This window comes from Sturnus vulgaris, chromosome 8, assembly GCF_052056855.1.
Source record: "Sturnus vulgaris isolate bStuVul1 chromosome 8, bStuVul1.hap1, whole genome shotgun sequence".
In the NCBI taxonomy this organism is placed as follows: Eukaryota; Metazoa; Chordata; class Aves; order Passeriformes; family Sturnidae; genus Sturnus; species Sturnus vulgaris.
Genome location: NC_142250.1, coordinates 27,063,762 through 27,083,894, shown reverse-complemented (window position 1 = coordinate 27,083,894; position 20,133 = coordinate 27,063,762). Strand labels below are relative to the sequence as shown.

At 41.2% G+C, this 20,133-nt stretch overlaps 1 protein-coding gene across 3 annotated transcripts in view; it reads right to left on the bottom strand.

Annotated features, from left to right (window-relative positions):
- SORCS3 (sortilin related VPS10 domain containing receptor 3) overlaps positions 1-20,133 on the bottom strand; it is a 268,807-nt gene that overhangs the window by 120,789 nt on the left and 127,885 nt on the right. For all 3 annotated transcript variants that reach the window (XM_088169308.1, XM_088169310.1, XM_088169309.1), the window contains one exon: positions 1,734-1,892. In XM_088169308.1, coding sequence (XP_088025434.1) covers positions 1,734-1,892 — 159 coding nt within the window. The remainder of the gene's footprint in view (positions 1-1,733; positions 1,893-20,133) is intronic.

The following is a 20,133-nucleotide window of genomic DNA, read 5'->3' as shown; positions in this document are numbered from 1 at the left end:
GGGCTACAGGGGCAGCTTCCATGGAAAACTGCAAGAAGCTGCCAAGAAAGCAAACTCTCAGCCAGCTCTGAGATGGACCTGCTGCTGGCCCAGGTGAAACCCATCAGTGACAGTGGCAGCACCTCTGGGATAACATATCCATGAAGTGAGGGAAGAAACAAATTGACAACTTCAGCCAGAGAGGAGTGAGAATATGTGAGAGAAATAGCGCTGCAGACACTGAGGTCAGTGGAAAAGGAGGGGAGGAGATGTTCCAGGTGCTGGAGCAGAGATTTCCCCTGCAGCTCACAGTGAGGGCCATGCTGAGGCAGGCTGACCCCTTGACCCATGGAAGGACAGTGAAGGTGAGCCCACGGGGGACCCATAGTGGAAGAGTCTGTTCCTTAAATCTTCATCCTATGAGAAGATCCACACTGGGGCAGCTCATGAAGAACTGCAGTCTGTGGAAAGGACTCCCACTGGAAATGTTTGTGGAGAGCTGTCTCCTGTGGGAGGGGTACCATGGTGGAGCATGGAAAGGGCATGAGGAGTCCTCCCCCGAGGGGGAAGAAGAGGCAGAGACAACATGTGATGAACTGACTTCAGCCCCCATGTCCTGTCCCACTCTGCTGCTGGATGCAGGACAAAAAGGGAAATTGTGAGTGAAGTTGAGCCTGGGAAGAAGGGAGGGGTGATAGAAAGGTATTGTAAGATTTAGTTTTTACTTCTCATTACTCTACTCTTATTTGATAGAGTAGGGTAGGATAAAGTAAAATACAATATAGAATTGATAGGTAATAAATTTAACTAATTTCCCCAGTGGAGTGTGATTTTTCCCTTGATGGTAATTGCTGAGTGATCTCTCCCTGCCTTTATTTTGACCCACAAGCCTTTCATTATATATTCTGTCCCTGTCCTGCTGAGGAGGGGAGTGACCAAGTGGCCTTGATGGACACCTGGCATCTAGCCAGGGTCAACCTACCACAGTGAGGGAATCTTAGTGGTTATTCAGCATGTTTTTGCTTTCCAGGATGACAGAAACATAAGAGAGGAAAGATAAAAGCTCGGCAAGTTTTAAACTTTTTAACTGATCATCCTGTGTATGTCTCAGTTTTGGGCTGTAGTGGGGTGCTCCAGAACTGAAGTACACATCTCCTTAGCCACAGCACTTTACCACCCATTGCACCTGCTCTGCTCAGCACCTTTCAAGACAGATGAGTGCTGTGTAAGAGCAAACTTGCTAAGGACAAAGTAACAGATTGGAGATGGCTCACTCACAGAAGACACTGCAACGAGGCTTAGAAGTGGCACAGAGGAGTTTGTCATCTGTTGCTGCTCCCTGTCTTCCAGTTGGCAAGCAGAATGAGCACCCCTCAATGCTCAACAGCCAGCTGCTACAGACCAGCTCAGCCTGAGTGCTCCATCCTCAAACACAGAGCAGAAATCAGAGCCTACAAATCAATAGATGTTTAGAACAGCTCCATATGTCATGTCAAATCTCTAATTCTTTTCATCTTTCATAGTATCACCACTGCTGAAGTTTCCACACCTATTATGATCACTCTAACACTCAACTCCTTTTAGCAACCTGCCTTTGGAGTCACTGCATGGCTTTTGAGCACATTTAAACCTGCAAAGTGAGAACAGCAAAGCACACTATAAATTCTTCATCATCTCTGAAAGGGAGCAGTTCTAGACAATATCTCCTTCAACTCCTGGCTCAAAATCATTGAAACATTAAATCAATTGCTTACCTTTTGATCCAGACTGTAGGCCAAGATCCACTCCTCCTGCTTGGGGTGGAAGAGCAAGCTCTGGATATAGAAGTTCAAACGGTACTTCTGATAGGTAGCCCCTTCATCAGAGCTGATGAGGATGCTGCTCTCAACCTCTGGATCACTAAGAAGCATGATCTAAATAGAAAAATGGAGGGAAAGTGTTAATGGAAAAGTGAAAGTGAACATCATTTAAGAGTGAGGTCATACAGCACTGACCCCTATTAGATGTATTCAGAACATCACTCAAGAGTATAACATCCCCTAGAATTAAGATGGGTTTTTAGCATTTCAGTTTCATTTTCATTGGCAATTCATTTGCTGATTTATTTGGCGATTCCTTTTTTTTTTTCATTTTTTCCAGAAAAATTCAGAAAGCCCAGCAAGAAAAAAAAAATATGTATCAAAGTTGATTTTGGTTGGATATAGGAACTTCAGGCACCCACACCAGTCTTTCCTGGACTATTTTCTCTCTACCACCTCTCTCACCCCACGTGGAATCCTCTCTCCAAAATTAAAACCAGAGCATTCCTGAGATTTAAGGCTCATTATGTGGCAGCTTGCAGTGCTATGAATGTGAGCATCACCTCTCTGGAAACAGAGAATGCCTTCCTGGATCAGCTGCTGGCATCTGGGTATAGTCCACATGCACATGTGCAAACACTGACATGATTTCCTATATCACACTCCCAATTTGTACAGTAAGAGATATTCATTCAGTCAATGAAAACATAATTTTCCCCAAGCACAGGAAAGTGCATGACCTCAATTTGTACAGGGAGGAGGAAAACACTTCTGAGCCTCTAATTTTAATTAGAAAATTATTACTGATATTTTAAAATGGGTTGATTCCGCACTATCAGATGGCAAGCTCTACATAAACATTATGAAGAAAAATGTTGTGGAAACATTAACACCATCTTATTAACATCTGGAGAAAATGACTTCACATTAAACCAAATACCAGTACCATAAAATAAAGGCAAACAGTGGGAAATAAATTAGAGCTGTTCTAAACACAGCAGGTTGTTGATACAGCAGCTGAATCAAATATAGAAACTGTCTTTCAGCAGGAAAACAGATCTAGGAATGGCCTTTTTTAGCTCACTGCAGAATGATCATCTAGCTGAGATCCACTGCAGTTTGGGTTTCTGTCCACACTGACTTCTCTTATCCAGCTTCACAGAGCTCCAACTTCAAGACTACAGTAGGGAAATGCATTAATTTTGACAGCAAAAATCAGTTACAAGGAATGGTAAAACCCTTGGTATGTTAGACCTTCATCAAGCAAAAAATTTCAGTGCTTGATTAATCTTAAGCACCTCATTAACTCCATGAAGTCACCAAGGGAAAGGAAGTATAACGTAAATGGCTTCTGATCCTTTCCATTAAGAAATGAAAAGCTGAACTAGAAGTGAACATTTTCCCAGAGTGAAGCCATCTGTATGAATCCAGCTTGATGTCAAAGCACCTTCAACATCCCTCACATACACCACTTACCATCCCCAAAATCAATCTCTAGCCATTCCCATGGGAAGCCACAGTACAAGTACTCAGAAGGATGCTTTGGTACGTTTCTTCTTTCTAATCAGCTCAAAATAGCAATTTCATTATATCCCAAACAATAACAATTTCACAACTGTTTGAATATACTTTTTCTGTCACTTTTGACTTAGACTGCAAAGACATTTTGTACCCCTGTTCACCTAAAGCATATTTCCTGTGCTAGAGAACTATAACATTTAACAAGACAATCCAGAGAGATCTTATATTTAAAATAAAGGATACTTCAGGAATAAAAATATTTTCCACCTGATGTAACAGAAGATTACAAAGTTAACAATGCTGTATATTAAAAGGTCACTGCTGGAGTTCTGTGAAGCACAAGACAGCGAACAGTGGAAGTGGCACACACACAAAACATCTCTGCCATTTCACACATGATCTGCAGCACTTCGGTGGATAGTTCAAGAAATGGTCATATGAGACAAGAAAGGCAGTAGTTCCACCAGATAATTCACGAATCTGACCAGTTTGTTCTTCTGGATGCATAACAGTGTTTGTAAGATCAGATAATAAAACCGCCAAGCTAGGAAAGGTGTAAGAACCTAACAACAGTCATACCTAGAGGTGACATCACATAAAACATGCCCAGTGTTCACAGTTCACCCAGTTCCCACATTCACTTTCCATTCTTCAAATGGAGAAATGAACACCCAACATCTCTGCTGCCATCCATTCTCCCAGAAAAGGCTGGTCCTATACAGCAGGATTGAAAAAGCAGGAAGCTCAATCAGAGTTAAAAACAAAACCCCACCACCAGCCACACAGCTTGGACTGGCACACGTTTGTTACATGGCACACAGAAAAGGAAAAGTGACAGACTCTGGGCTTTTCTTTTTGTACTGTGTCTACTCTTCTCCTGGAAGCTATACAGGGAGGGAACTTTTGGCAGGGGAAATAGCAGGACATTTGTCAAAGGCCTGAAACTACCACTTCTCATTAAGGGACCAGGACGAAGGATCTACCCCAGTAGTGATTTAGATTAATCACTTTTCATTAAGAGACAATAAACAAACTCCAGTTAGAATGAGCGTTTCTGCCAGCATCCTGTGTTGCCATTTATAATTGCCATAAGGAATAGCAACGGAGCACCAGAGAGTTGTCAAATGTAATTTATAAGGGTTTAAGATCTAATCATTTTCTATAATATTAAATTAAATGGCAGCCTTTATTTAAAAAGAAATTACATTTGGTCTTTCTACATTCTACATTTTTTTGTATATACATGCATGTATAAAATATTCCTTTCAGTTGCTTTTTTCTCTAGGTTAAGTGGGGAGGGGAAAGGCAGGCAGGACTGTTTACTGCCAATGGTAAATCCTTGAAAACATCCTTGAGATGAGTTAGTTTATGCTATGTACATTTTCCTGACCTTCAAAATCCAGTGAACAATGAATGGTAAGCACCAGACCAAACAAAACAGGCTGAAAATCAGACTAACCTTCAGATAGTTCCTTAAGAATGGATGCAGAGGAAGAGAGCTGTCTGGGACATGGTGCATCTCCTTTAAAGCAGGAGCTTTGGGGACAGTGAGGACACATACAGGGCTGTTCTGAATGAACTCCAGGTAGGCAGAACACCAGAAACCAGTGAGGCAGCAAACAGAAAGAAGATGATACAGAGAGGCCACCTTGCAAGAACATGAACTACAATATATGGCCTGAGATCTTCAGTACATAAGCAGGAAACATATCTAGCTCTGAACACTTCAAGGGGATTTACCCCAGGGAATAAACAGCACAAGCTACAGGCAGGAGGAACAAGGAGAGGAGATGTCATACCTGTGCCTGCCATAATGTTTTTGGTACACAACCCACAGCAGCAGTTAAGAGTCACTCAGATTTGTTGGAAAGGGTGTAGGACCCTTAAAGGAACTCAAATACAAAAGTAGGGAGGAAGGAAAGTGACACCATATTATAGCAAAAATCCACTAAAAAGTCATGCCCTCTGATGGGGCTAATATAATAAAAACTAGGGTAGGATTTGTAACTGAGAACCTCAGTTCCTGCTAGCCAGGTCAAAATTCCAGGTATGTCACTGGGTAAATGCACACACCTTCTATGGTATTGCTTTCACATGGGTTATGTGCAGGTGGATGAGTTAAGATGGTGACATATTCCTCTTCTTCTGTGCCAGGGTAGCCAGGCACAAAGGCAGCTGTGATGTGGAGTACTGAACTGTACAGTAATGAGGCAGCACACCTCTCACAATCCTACAACATGCCCACACAGGGATGGAGATACAGGTGGCCTGAGCAAAGAGATCACAACAGAGATCTGTCTTGTACACAGCTGAATTAGTTAATAATCCACCACTGGAGAAAAAAACAAAAACAACAACAAACCAAACCTAAAAAAAAAAAAAAAAAAAAAAGCCGCATAAATGGCATTTTTATTAACATTAGCTTTCAATGAAACCTTTTATTTTTCTCGACAAACATAAATTTTCATTGTAAATTACCAAAGTGCATCTCCCTAAATCAGCACAGATCAGTTTTATAGGTGCAATAATCTGTAGCAATAGTACCACTGAGCTACATTAGCAAAGGAGCACCAGAGAGCTGTCAAATGAATAAAGAAGATAGATTCAAATAAATGTCTTTTGTTCTAAGAAATAAATAGACAGCATTAAATCATTGTGTACAGTCTCCTCATTCGCCTCTTCATTTTAGTGCACTTTTCATAAGATTTTCTTATCACAGGTCCTAGCCACATTCACCTCTAAAAGGCTATTTTAAAAAAACATAAACCAAATAGTTAAAAAATAAACAAAACCAACAGAACACCTACAAACCATGCAAGCCTCCACAGCTTCAAAAGAAACCCAGTTCTGTAGTAAAGTATTAGAATTTACCCTGTAGCACTGCATTATCCTCTCCTACAACTGAAAAGGTAGTTTTGTCACAAACACTGCTGCAAAGACAGAAAGTTGAGATTTCATGTTTACAGGTTCATGGGAATTCCCATATGGAATGTACTTGGCTTAAAACTGAAAAGGCTTTTTGGGGGTTTTTTTTGGCCTCCTCCTAGGCTCTCAACTCAGAAACACTTCAGATCCTTCCTAAAGCCTGGCCACATCTACATCATCAATGACAAAACAAATCAGATTTTTAAAAAGAAAAATTATTTCATTTATTTTTCTTTTCCAATTTGATTTAAAATATTTGATGGGCTGTATGGCCACATGTCTCCTCCCCACAAAGTTTCATAATAGCTTTGAGTTTAAAAAGCCAAAAAGTTTCAACAATTTATGCTGAAATGTCAATGCAAGTGGAGGATTTTTTGCTTTGTTTGGATTTTTGATGTCCTTTCCTCCTTTCAAAACCCAGAAATCAAAATCCAGTGACATTTAAAGGCTTAAAGATACAAAAGTTGTTTTCTTCCTTCAAAACATCAGTCCATCACAAGTTAAATATGAACAGTTTGGAACTCTCTTATGGGAAAAGTAATTTTCTACATCGAAGCATTTTAGATTACATGTTTCACCACCTGAAATTTCTCGTTGGCAAATACCTGGTTATTCATTCCCCTCCCATTCTTTCTCTCTCCAATATCATTACTGCAATTACTTGCCCTGCAAGCTAAAGCATGACCTCAGAGGTCTGAACACAACTCAAATCTCAGAACACAGCTACACAATATATCTAAAACCCTTCTCTGCCATTCCCATCAAGGACAGGTGCAAAGAAAATCTCATCCTTTTTTTTCCCTTCTTTCATCACTACATGTCATTTCAACTAAAAAACTTCAGTTTAATTAAATCAGCCCAATTCCCTCTGAGACTAAAAAGTGCTGGCACCACAACTGTCTACTTACCAGCAGAAGTGACACCCATATAAATCAGCTAAGCTAAAGCTGTCTTTGAATGGTTTGCACTAGTTTAGAAAGAGGGTTTCTGGAAAGCATACCTTAACTTTATACAAACTTCCATAGATGTTCAGAGATGGCTAAATAGCTGCTCACTGCCCTGTAGATATGTTGACTTCTGCAATAATCAAGGGGAAATGAAAGCAACTTCTGTTTTCTCGTCACCAAGCATATCAGTCAGACAGGAAAAAATGGGACATGTCAATGATAAAAATCTGCTCTAGAGAGAAATCCTGTGTATTTACATGCAAGCAAAGACATTCACTCCATTATTTAGGGATCAGCAGCTGTGACAAGCAGGACATCTGCTCTCTGGGAAGCCAAACAAGACATCCATGAAGAGGACAACAGCTTTTCTATAAATACTTACTTCGTGTACCAAAAGGAAAATGCTCATTGCAAGCCCTTGTGTTACAGAGTAGCCCAGATTTGGGACCCCTTCTTTCTTCACAGGGCTCAAAAAACTTCCTTTATGTTAAGGATAACCTGTGGGCATCAGTCAAGCAGTAAAGGGGCACTGAGCTTTCATGAGAGATAAATTACCTGGACCTACCCAATTTCGACTTCTTGTAACTTCACTTCTTATTGCCCGAAATTTAACATTAATGGCAGATTTAATTAATGAATATAGCACCAGATCACCAACTCTCAGAACCATAGTGCTGTAATCTTAAAGGATGAAGTGCACTGCACTCACTTTATAAGGGTTTATGAAGCATGTGTTATAAAAGTACCTCAACCATAAGGCTTTTATACCTTGGCACTCACTTCAATACAATCCCATAAAACCCAAGCAATCTTTAAGTGTTAAAGGTGACTTTCACTACTGTATTTATTATTGGATAATGAAAAATGACTCAGACACCCATAGAAACTCAGCAATGAAATAAGAGTTTCCTGAGGCTTTTGCATTGGGTCTGCATTATATGTACCGTGACCAAAGAACCCAATAGCTCTCTCAAGACATTTTAGACACTTCACACTAACCTCCCTCCAGAACTTCCTTCCCATCAGGAATTCTTTGTAATTACAAAACATCCTTTAGTCTGCAGAATCACAGTGCTTGCCACTGACCTTTTCAGACATCAGCAGCTGTTTCTGTAAGCATTCAACCCTTCTGAAGGACCTCTTCCATAGATCTCTCCAGTTGTGCCAGAGACTGACAGCTCCCTAATCCACCAAATTGGTTTGAGAAGACAGCACCACCATGGGGAACCCATCTTTGCAGCACTGAGACAGAGTGAGCAGAGTACCTGATGCTGTTCAGGTGACATGCAGGTTCATTGTCTCTGCAGAATGTTTTGCTTTTCATAGAGCATACATAAGAGAACCATTACCAGAAACAAAGTAATAAACTGTAAAATGAAAAATTTTCTTTAACATGAAACAGCAGGGTTTTTGAAACAAAAGTGGGCATTGGTGGAGTGCACCAAATGAGTACCAGCACTACCTTGCCTTCTCTGAGGAGATGCACATCAGCCTACCACACTTGTTTACAGGCAATAACCGTGGTTAATCTTTTGTTGTCTTCTATTGTCTCTCATATCCAATTATACCCAGATTAAAATTTCAATTAACTGTTCAGATTTGTACAAAATTGCACGAGGCTTTTGGCACTTCAGCCATACCTGACAGAATTTGCCATACCAAAACAAAACACTTCAGAGAATTCCAAGCTCACACACTCCCTTCTCCATGGAGAGGGCACTCCATTTTAATCACCACCTCCAGCACCTGCCAAGAGCACAGATGCACCATGTAAGAAGCCCTGAGGATCAGGAACAATTTAAGGTTTAAATTGCATATAAAGCAAGACCTCTTCAAGGAAAATCACTCTTCCATCCTCACTAGCAGGTGGGAAATGAAAATATATCATGGCTGTAAGACTTAGACAAAACTCAGAGCTGGGAAAAGAACAGAAATACTCTAAGGCTGCCCTCTGAACCTGCCCACAATGCCAAATCCCAAGCTGGATCCAATTTGCATGCACAGGAGTGGACTAAGCCATCATAGCAGACCCAACAAAGCAGAACATCCTATCTTTGTTTTGCTGCTGAGCAGGTCAGAACAACATGTCTCCCCTCTTTCTCTTGTCTTTTTGGCATTGGACACATGTACTTTTCACTTTTAATTACAAGGCACAGCAAGCATTTGCTTGTTAAATTTCAGGTGCCAGTGGGGATGGAAGCCATCCAAAAAGCATGTGTTTGACCTGGCAAAGAGTGACTGACTGGCAACAGCCACATGCTTGGTTGTAAAACCTTTTCATTGTCACAGCAAGGCAGCCTTTATCCAAGGTTACTCCAACCCATTATATTCTTGTTAAGCTGCACATTCTCCAGCTCCCCACAGATCATCAGAGCAAAGTCCTTGTCACAGTATTCCCACCTGCCTGAGGCCACTTCAGGGCTGTCCAGCGAATTTGCCAAAGGCTTTTCTGTGTCACAGCATGATCACAAACTGCCAAATTGGTTACAAGCATCCTCACTGGATCTGTACATCCAGTTTGACCAGCACTTCTATGTATGGGCCTGGACCAGAAGTAGAAGAAACCTCCACTGGTGATCTTAGGCACAAATCAGTGCTTCCACATATATACAGTGCCTCTGATCTATATTATTATATTGCTCCAGAGTCTGGTATTTCTGCATAGCACAGATCTGCATGATGCCTTTTTACTCTTCTTGACTCCACACAGGAAAGCCCCAGCTGTTACAATATCTGACATATTGTTCTGTGGTCACCAGCTTTTTTCTAGTGACAGGGAACAGCTCTAATCCCAAACTGTGTTCACAGAAAGAGAAAAGCAGCATTCAGTGTTATAATTATATGTTATTTGAGTAAATGCATGGTTGTGCTATTCTCCATAGAACTACAAAGTAATTTTCACCATTATGGTAACTTCCCATGTAAGCAGAAATAGTTGCAGAAAATAATGTTATCAGTAAGGAAGGCTGTGTGCACCACAGCTGCTGGAACTGAGAACACCATTTATATAAAAACACTCCTCTGATTATAGGTCTCACTTGGGAGAACACTTTACATGTGGGTATAAGTTTACTCACAGTAGTTGCCCCATTACAGAAAACAAAAAGATGTGCATGGATAGTTACTCATGGGGGTAAACTTTTGCAGCCTGTATTCAGCAGTCTATTTCATTTGAGGACACTAGAGTGTTTCATGACTCTGTAGAAAAATAAAAATCATGTTATGTATCTCCCTTGAGGCCATTAAATCTGAATACAATTTTAAATGCATCATTGCTTCTCCTTTGCTTACCCACTTTATTTTTCTGCTTTTTTAGTCAGATTGCAGAGTGAACATAGACAACAGTCAGCTTTATCACTGTTCACATCCAGATGCTTATCATCTATCTCAATTTAGTTACCTGGCATCTATTACTGATGTCCCTCTCTGTCCCTAATGTACTTCTCTTCCTAACATCCCCCCACTGGAGGAAGCTAAGGTGATAGGAGGTCCATCCAATTTCTGAATGCAAGACCAAGGCCCCACAAAAATTAGAGGTTAAAGTTATAAAACATGATGGCATTGCAGTGCTCTGCATGGCAGCACTCAGCTCTAAGCTATCCATTGAGGTTGCAAGCTCTGCATGCTAACTTGGGTGCCAGAGATTCAGGTACCAGATATGGGAAGGTTCCAGACCTAGGCAAAGGATTCCCAACTAGCACCTCACTGGCGTTGACATTTTCCATTACATTTCATAATTAGCTCCCAGTGAAACAGTCCTTGCAGGTTTATGGCTGTAGTCTTGTCTGCAATTACACACTGAGCAGGTGAGTGGCTGCCCCAGTGACTGAACCACAGCTGCTACATCCTCTTCCAACAGGGTCACTGGTACTTCACAGCCCAGGGAAAATCATATACTTTCCTTTCTGTATCCCTTCATGCACATATGTGAGTTCTGGTCACTGTAGGATTCTGAAGAACCAGTGTAAGAGGAAACAGAATTGGAAGAGGGGATCAGGGTTTTATCTCCAACACAACCCTGACACTGGTTTTAGAATCGATTGGCAAATGTCAGAAAATTGCCAAGCTTACTCTGTCTTTCCACCCATTTCCAGGTCCTGAGCACTGCATTCCTTGCATCCCTTCCACTGCCTCTCAATCTCTGAGCACAGCTGCTTCAGGAGTGTTGTTGCTTTCTTGCAGGCATTTTTAAGGATCACGTTGGTCTGCCATGGGAAGGTTGCAAGGGAGACAAAAAAAGTCAGATGAGCTTTTTTTTGTCAGCAACAGAGAATTAAAAATTAGAGGGCTCAGTGGAAAAGGCAGAACCAATCTCTCCTCAGAGATAGAAGGACTGGTCTAAGTGTTGATTGCCTAGATTTGTAAGAAAATTACAGCCTGAGTTTTCCCTAAGTGCCTCTGTGCACCACTTAGAAAAGCCCTGTCATTACTTTTGGAGTCCAGCAACATCTGTCTGTATACAATGAAAAAAAAGCATCTTAAAACCGAGAGGGTGAAGGGAATGAACTCCCACTAATGCAAAAAGAAGCCTCAAGCAGTCCACGACATAGTGAAATAACTCTCTAAGATCTAACCCAGCCAAGCTCCATGCTGAAGAAAACCAATTCTAACACAGTGACAGACATGTTTCCAGATTTCCCAGTGTTTCTTGGGATAAAATATTTTACACAGAAATGATAACACCAGAGCTGACATTACAGTTACACTGCATGCACCACAAACTGAGACTTTGGCCAGCACGTGCCCTGCACACTCTGCTAATCTAAGCTTTTAAAATGAGAATTCACTCAGTAATGCTGAGCTTCTCTATTCTTCACTTTTTAAAAGAATGAAATAAAAAGTTATTTTGCCATTTATTATTGGGTTTGGGGTTGGCAGGGGATTTTCCTCAAAAAAGAAATAAATAAGTCTTGGTGAACCAGCTCTTATCACTAAAGATCAAGGTCAGATCATTATATGGTCTTCAAAAGAACCCACCTGTCCCTTTTCCAAGAGCTGCTCTCCACCCATTCTATTCTTTTTCCCTCCTTTTTAATAACAGGATATAGTGACTCACTATTATTGATTGATTATCCTGCTGTCTGTGAAGCACCATGCCCCTCCTCGTTAATTCAAAACTACCTTATTTTTCATACTTCATAAATTAATATATTATTGCAGCTGCAGCAGTAAATGAGATGGTCATGTTTCAGAGTGTGGTAAGGAGGATGGAGAAAGGAAAAAATTCTCATAAAATTGCCCTATATCAGGACCTGCAGCTGTGTTCACCCTGCTGACAGGCAATGTGTTTAATACAGGTAGCCCTGTAAAAGGTGATGTCTCCTGACAGACTCTCTCCTCCCTCTAATCAAGGCAAGGCACTCTGAAAGCTCACACAGCTCCACTCTGCCCACTTCATAAAAGCAATGCTTATACTAGGTGACAAAATTGCAGCTTTATTTTAGTTGATATCATAACTCCTGATCTGTCCTTTAACACTCCCTGTCTAAATTGGAGCAAACTACCTCTGTTTTTCTGACAGCCAGCTCTGGGAACTCTACATCTAAATGTGGATGGGACCTCTTCAGTTTTATCCCATTTCTTGTCTTAACAACGTTTTAACATCCCTAATTCTCTGTAGGGTCCTGACTCAAGCAATACAAGGTGAAGCAGGCAGAGAGTGCAACAGCAGAGAGGGACTGAATTCTAGCCCTGTCATAGATTTGCACCAGGATCCTGCCAAGTTTATCACTCTTACCTGGTAACTGTCCTTTTGCTCCGAAAATTCTTTGCAATTTGAAATACAGAGGTACAAAGATGCAAAATACAGATGCACAAAGGTACACAAAGACAACCCTAACTCAAATTTTGTAATATATGAACTTCTTTTCCTTCACAAGCACTGAAAGGATGGCTTTCATTGTAAATGGCTTCTATTTATATCTATTTTCTAACCCTCTTCCCTTCAGCCCCATTAAATAATGCCATATGGGAGTATTTTGTTAATTATCTCAATTGTATTTATTTTTAGAAACAGCTGATGAGCAGTGTGTGTGGTTCAGTGGGTCTGTTTTTGGGGTTTTTTTTTTCACTGTTTGTTTTTAAATGTATCTGCTTCTTGAGAGAACCAACTGCACCAGGAATCCCCAGTTTTCACATTCATGAATTCCAAGGGACAGCCTTCCCTGGAGGGAGACAATCACACTGCCCCTAAGAAAGGGGAAAACTTCCACTGGGGAGTCTCTCATAAGTCTGGGTCCCAATTCTGTGTTGTCTGTGCTGGAAAATGGTCATCTCCCAGACCACAGATGTTGCACAACGTCTGTTTTTCTCTATGATTTATGTGGAGCCAGAAATGGTAAAGTTAAAACCTGAAAGCAAACAGATTTTGCTTGTTCTTTCTTTAGGGACAGGACCCTACAGTTCAGGTCAGGTTCCAGTGGGGCATCTGGAATGTCAGACCCCACAGTCCCTGACTGCAGGAGGGCAGAAAACTCTCACAGGAGCACCTTGACTACAAAGATTCACAAGAAGGCACAATAACCAAATATATTAATAATCGTATTTTAAAAAAACCCAAAACATACACAAAAGACACAACAGAAAAAAAAATTAAAAACCCAACAACTAAAACAACAACTTGGACATACCAAAAAAGATTTAAGAGTATTTATGCCTTTATATCTCCATTCATTGATCTTGAACCATGTTCCAAGCACTAATAAACCAAGTCATCCAGCATCAGGATATATCTTAGGTAGGAAAGGTCAGAGAAACATACTCTGAAAATGTGACTTTGCAGAATTCAAAAAAGAAAATAGAAAACCCTTCAGAACAAGAAATTCCTAAAGTCCTCTTCTTGAAGTATTACAAAGTGTCTGTAATTCAGGATTTCGTTCACACAGTTGCAGGTCACAGTCCTGCAAACATTTACAAAAATCATCTCTTTTCTCAGGTGCCAAATTCAAGTTGAATTATTGGACAAGTAGAGAGAATCCCACATACAACAGCTCACAAAACTGCACGTTGTAGATAAAACACATCATGTCACACATCCTCTCATTCTTCCATAAATGTTGTGGGTGACCTTGAGGAAATCATCTTTGCAACACCAGTAACTGAAGAAAAATATGACTTCTTCATTCACATTTTATTCTTCTGCTTAAATTTTCACTTCTAGAGATGGAGTGTGACTGTCCCTGAAGTGTATTTTCGAGATGGATATGCTGAGATGTTACCCCGATCACAGTGACATTTGTACAATCCACTGGTATAAGCAGAGCAGGCAAACCTGAGCTCAGCTAAGCCAGGCACTGTGTTTCACAGCTTTCCCATCTGCCCACATCAACTGTGCACTGGGTGGCATGCATTTTGGAGCTCTGAGAAACACAGAGCATCATATACAGCTCAAAGGGTCCAGAGAAGGGGTGCACACAGAGAATTTTACAGCAGCATTTACGGGTCAGGTAATTTAGTCCCTGTTAATGGCAGCTGCAAAACCAAGAGCTATTTAGTGACTGTATTCCATTAGACTAGAGGGGAAAATTAGGGATAAAAGACAGTAGGAACAGTTTGTTCCATCCCTCCTGCCCTGTGGCTCTAACTCAGCCCTACTGAATCACAAATACATTCTGGAGATCACATCAGCAAGTGCCAGTTTGCAGCACAGACCCTTGATCACAGTGTCAGCAAAATGAGGAAAAAGGGTCCAAAGAAACCTTCCATCTTCCTAAAGCCCAAATGGCTTTAGGATACTCCAGAGCTCAGCTCCTCACCAATAGCAGGGGATGCAGTCTTAGGGAAAAGCAGCAGATGATTAATGGGAGCTGTGGCTAAGCCTGGCAGCTCAGTTCAGGTTGGGCTAGCAAGCATCAGGTATGTGCTGGAATCTCTGCCTCATCAACCTGACACACATATGATGGGTAAGGAGAAAAAACCAATGCTATGGAGTTCCCCTTGGGAGCATGTGAACTAAGAAATGAAGGCAAAGCCAAAACAAGTTTAGGCATGGTTCTACCCTGAGACTCCAATCACAGCTGAGGAATTCCCTTTGGAGATACAGAAAGCCAGGACAGGTTTTGCTCTCACTCTCCAAGTGAGCAAGAAGAAATAAAGGGGAGGTCCAAGTGACTTGTGCTCATCTCAGGATCTCCAGTTTCTATAAAGGGAGGTGCCACTCCCAATATTCTAGCTAGTCACCAGTCAGGCTGATGCATTCCTCTGCAATTACAGCATTTCAGACAATTAATTTCTTCCTTCATTAATGTGAACAGCAACACAGCATTGCTCTCTGCCAGCTCATAAACAGCTGCTGCACTTCACCCCCAAGAAACTGCACAGACACAAACAAAACTAATTAGATTTATCTTTCAGAAATTCTTACTCTCTAAATACTTCTAAATATTTCTCCTGCTGATAGGCCAAGTTTAGAGGCATGATGAGGTATGAGAGGTGCAGCATGACTTTGGCTTTTACAGCTTCAGTGACTTGTACTGCCCCTCCATTTTGATTCTGTGACAACTAAGAAACCAGTCTGAAAAACCATTTTCCCAAAGCTATAACTGAGCACCATAATTTTATTTCTGCTTTATTCTCTTTTCACCTACTGTTCAAATAGCTTAGCTGGAAGGTCTACCTTTAAATAAAACCTAAAATGCTTCATTTCTGGTATAAGGGAAAAATGGAGGGAGTCCTCATTTCATGCACTGCACCTGGGTGATGTTTCTGTTCAGAGAGCCAGCATAAAAAGCTACAGACCTTTTAATTCTTCAAGTCATCACCTGCAACAATGATTGTAATAGCTCAGGGGAAAAGCTAAAAACAACTGCAGCCAACTGAATTGCATAGAAAATTCATGAAGGAAGGTATTTCTAAGACATCAGAACTGTCACCACAGATCTTAAATGCAATCAGGGCCTCCAGTTTATCCACACCTTATCTGAGCAATACTCTATACAGGGAAGTGGGGTTGATCTGTCAGAGTTGTTATTCTCTTCCTTTTTCCTCTCTTTCTTTTAAAATTTTTTAACTCCATCCTCTCCACCTCCACAGTATTCCCAAAGGTAGAGATAAAAGTTTTGTAGTGAGAACTGGGTTTTCAGCTAAACAACATCTTCACTAAGAATAAGCACTCTTTACAGAATATTTCACAGGAAAAAGTAATACCTGAAATATATGGTTCAACAATTCCTTGAGATTCAAAGTGGCATCTCTGTGCCTGAAAGGAGCAGTGCTTCAGATATATGGGACTTCAATTCTCATCTTCTTTCTGCACCCTTTTGGGAGGACTTTACATCCCTCTGTGAGGCATCAGTTGTAAAATGAACCCTGCTACTGACAACCAAGAAGAAAGCAAATGTTCTCACAATAGGGTATCTTACCCAGCAGACCAACTCATGCTAGAATATATGGAATCACAACATTTCAGCCACAAGCAGTGACATTTTGAAGTGCAGCCAGTTAAGCAAAGAATCACAAACTTAATTTTTTGTGGAAATTATTCAATTTTCTAACAGAATTTTTTCAGCAACCATAAAGAAAGAAGAGAATTGGGATAAAAAGAAAGTGGAAATTCAAAAAGTCAAGAGAAATGTTCCTATTAAAATAAAAGATTTTTCTGTTAGTGTTTTGGAAGAAATAAACACTTTTAATTCCCAGACCGCTGTGAAAATCTGCCTCTAGTAAAATGTAACTAACGCCCAAAATACAGTTTTAAATTAAAGGTCAGCAGGGAACCAAGATCTCTGCCCAGTAGAGAGTAAGCAGCTTTTTGTGATATCCCTAAAGACAGACAACAGGCTACAGGGTAGAAAAGCCAAAGATAAGCATTTTACTAATTTCAGCTTTTCAGAGCACTCAGACATTAAATCTGTACTGTTAAATCCCATTCATCTGTAAGGAAGGGGTTCTGCTAAAGAAATATGAGAATTTCTCCATTCTGCAGTTTAACACAAGTTACCTGCTTGTTGCAACCTATTTGGCAACTGGACAAAGCAGATGCTTCACACGTGGTCCTTCTCTCAGGCCAACAGCTGGGTGGGCAGATGCACTGAAGGGGAAGATGTGCCCTGGAATCCACTCTGCCCATTAGAGCATCTTCATGAGTTTGGAAGTGCCAGCACTGCAAGCACTTGGCTTGTCAGTCCCCAGGACTTCTGAGCTGTCTTTGCTAAGGGCAAAGATCACCTGGAAGTTCACAGCAATAAGGAGAGCTCAGTGCAGATTTTCCTGATCTAAACACAAGTGCCTATTGTGCAAGTGAGAGGAGAAACAGCCCAACCACCTGCAGGAGAGCAGATCCAAGTCTGGCAGTCTCAACTCCCAGCAGCAGAGGCTTTCCATACACTTGCAAAGCATTGTGACACCCTGAACTTGTTAGTTCTTAGGGGAAAGGAATTAGCAGTATGACAGCTCCAGGGGAACATGAAGTAGTCCTGGCTCACAGCAGGGAGTGTTTTGACTACGGTGCAGCCAGAATCTGCCGACTGAATGTGTGGCAGTTCCCCTATGTCAGCACCCAAGGTGGTCTCAGATCACCAAGCTGACCTTGGCCACCAGGAATGATACCTCTCAGGTATCATAGCTGAGAAGAACAACTCCCAGCAGCTTCCTTTGGTATGTGCAGATTGTTATATTGATTTAATCATAGCTGCAAATGTCAAATTGCATAAGGGCAAAGTGCATTTTCCCAATACCTTCTGTGATTTCTAGGAAATGGACATGGCCCATCTCGGCTCCAAGAGCAGCCAGGAGCTCTGGGATCCAGATCTGCACCACAGCCAAAGCCACCTCAGCTCAGTCTTTGCTCTGTGCCTTGGTTAACTCTGTGCATGAGGAGGGTGGGGTGGGCATCACCCAGTGGCAACATGTAAAAACTAGCAATAGCTACAGACTGAATCTGACCTCCAAGAAATAAAGCACATGTTGCCAAAAAGATTAAAATATTCCCACCAAAGTTTTTTCAAAAAAAGAAATCAGAAACAAAAGGCTTTTCTTTTAAAAGAAGAAAGCAAAATGCCAGCTTTTAAATCCCTGTGCCTTATAATTGAGCCCAGGGTTATGCCACAATTCAGGTAAATGATGTTTATATAACTGGTATTTGGCTGAACACATAATTCCTATTTAACAGCTGAAAAGAGGCATTTTGGGTCTTCAAAGAAATCTGACAGGTAATTCCCACTGTAGTTCTGCAGGGTAGCTGAGAAGTAATTATCCTTCTCACTAGTAAATCAATTAGGAATGAATGTATGGAAAGCTTTTCTCCTCCTCCAAGTAAGCACTAATCCTCTAAGCACTAATGAGTAGACAGGGCCAGCAGCAATGTGCAAACCCATCACAAATCGACAGGAGCTCCAAGGCAAGAAGGCTCCAGCCAGTGCCTGAGTGAGTGTCTCAGGAGAAAACACTTTGCCTGGAAAGGTTTGCATGTGTGCACACAGGCTCTGTGCGTGTGTGTTACTGCTGGTACCTCCCTCCCCACTCACTGCCTCGAGCAAAGACCTCTTCTGCAGCTCACAAGAGATCCCTGCATCATATTCAACAAGGCAGCACTTCTGCTGCTGGAGGTGAAACTCAAGGGACCTGGGCTTTTTCTGCTGGGATGCAACTCATTCACCTATTGCTTTATGATTCAATATTGACAGCTGTCCTCAGGAGCTCAGCAAAATCATTCTGCTTATTCCCCATATCACAGGAAAAATATTCACCCAGAGAGACTGGGAGAAGACTACAACCCTAGTGCATTTTTTGCAATACATAACCTCAAGTATCTGTAAGAGAAGTGGGTGGAGACAATAAACACAAACCTGAATTTGACAAATTTCAGATGCTCTGGTCCAGTGACACCTTGTTCAGACATTCTCAAGTGCTACATGAATGTCTGGAATTGCTGTGAAGGTTAAAGCAGAGTTCAGACAGACCAGCTGTTTAAGCATGCACAGTAACAGTGCTCATATATTTAGCAGAGGTAGAAACAATAGAAGCAAGTTGCTCCCACAGCAGCCAGCACTAGAGCTGGTTTCCTATGAGTTCTCCTTACAGTTTGTCTCTACATTTCATATGATTTTTCAGAAGGGATGAGAAGGGCACAGATAGGTCCAGAAATAATTTCCTTAAGACAGAAAACCAAAAAATTTCTTCTAAATTTCTAATCTCAGATAAGTAAACAGCAGGTAAAGATAGGTCTATATGCCACTATATGATGAAATGTAGGTGGTTTTAATTTAAAAAAGAATTAAAAAGAAGATTGCTAATTTGTAAAGCTCAGTAGCCTGAGAAATTGCTAGAAGATAATAATATATCCTTGTACTCTGATTTGTGAGGGAGTCTTTACACCAGTGACGTAGGATTTGTAACTGAGCATATTGCCTGTGCTTTTGGGTTGGCAGAGTTGCTTTGGAAACAGAATGAAGAAGAATTAACTCTTCAGAGCCCCCCATATTGGATATAGGATGGGCGTGAAGGCCAGGAAAACTCACTACAAAACATCTTAATCTGTTTTGCTCGGGAAAAAACAAAAGGTTAAAAAAAAAAAAAAAGTCAAGGTAGTTGTCACAACAGTTCAGCTTCTGCATCAGGAAAAATATAAGCCAAACTCTGGCCACTGCATTCTTCCTCTTCTCTGTACATCCAAACACGCTTAGTAACCAGAGCTATGCCTGCCTTATGATGCATACACGGACATAAACATCAGTCCCTAAACAGCTATAGACTGACCAGTGATGGAAAACACAACAGTCATAATAAGAGCAGTACAAGTAGCAAGTTACTAGTTTGGAAATCTTTTGATGGGGACAGGATATGGCCAGTTTGGAAGTGATCAAGCCAAATATGTTGCAGTGAGCCTCTACACTGTCCGAACACAACTTCACTGTCAGCAATTAGCTTCGTGCTGCAGCCCTCCCACATTGATTTCTGCGGGTAGCTGAAAGCATCTTTGTCCCACTACCTCCCCTGAATCAACACAGGCAATAATTTTAAAGCAA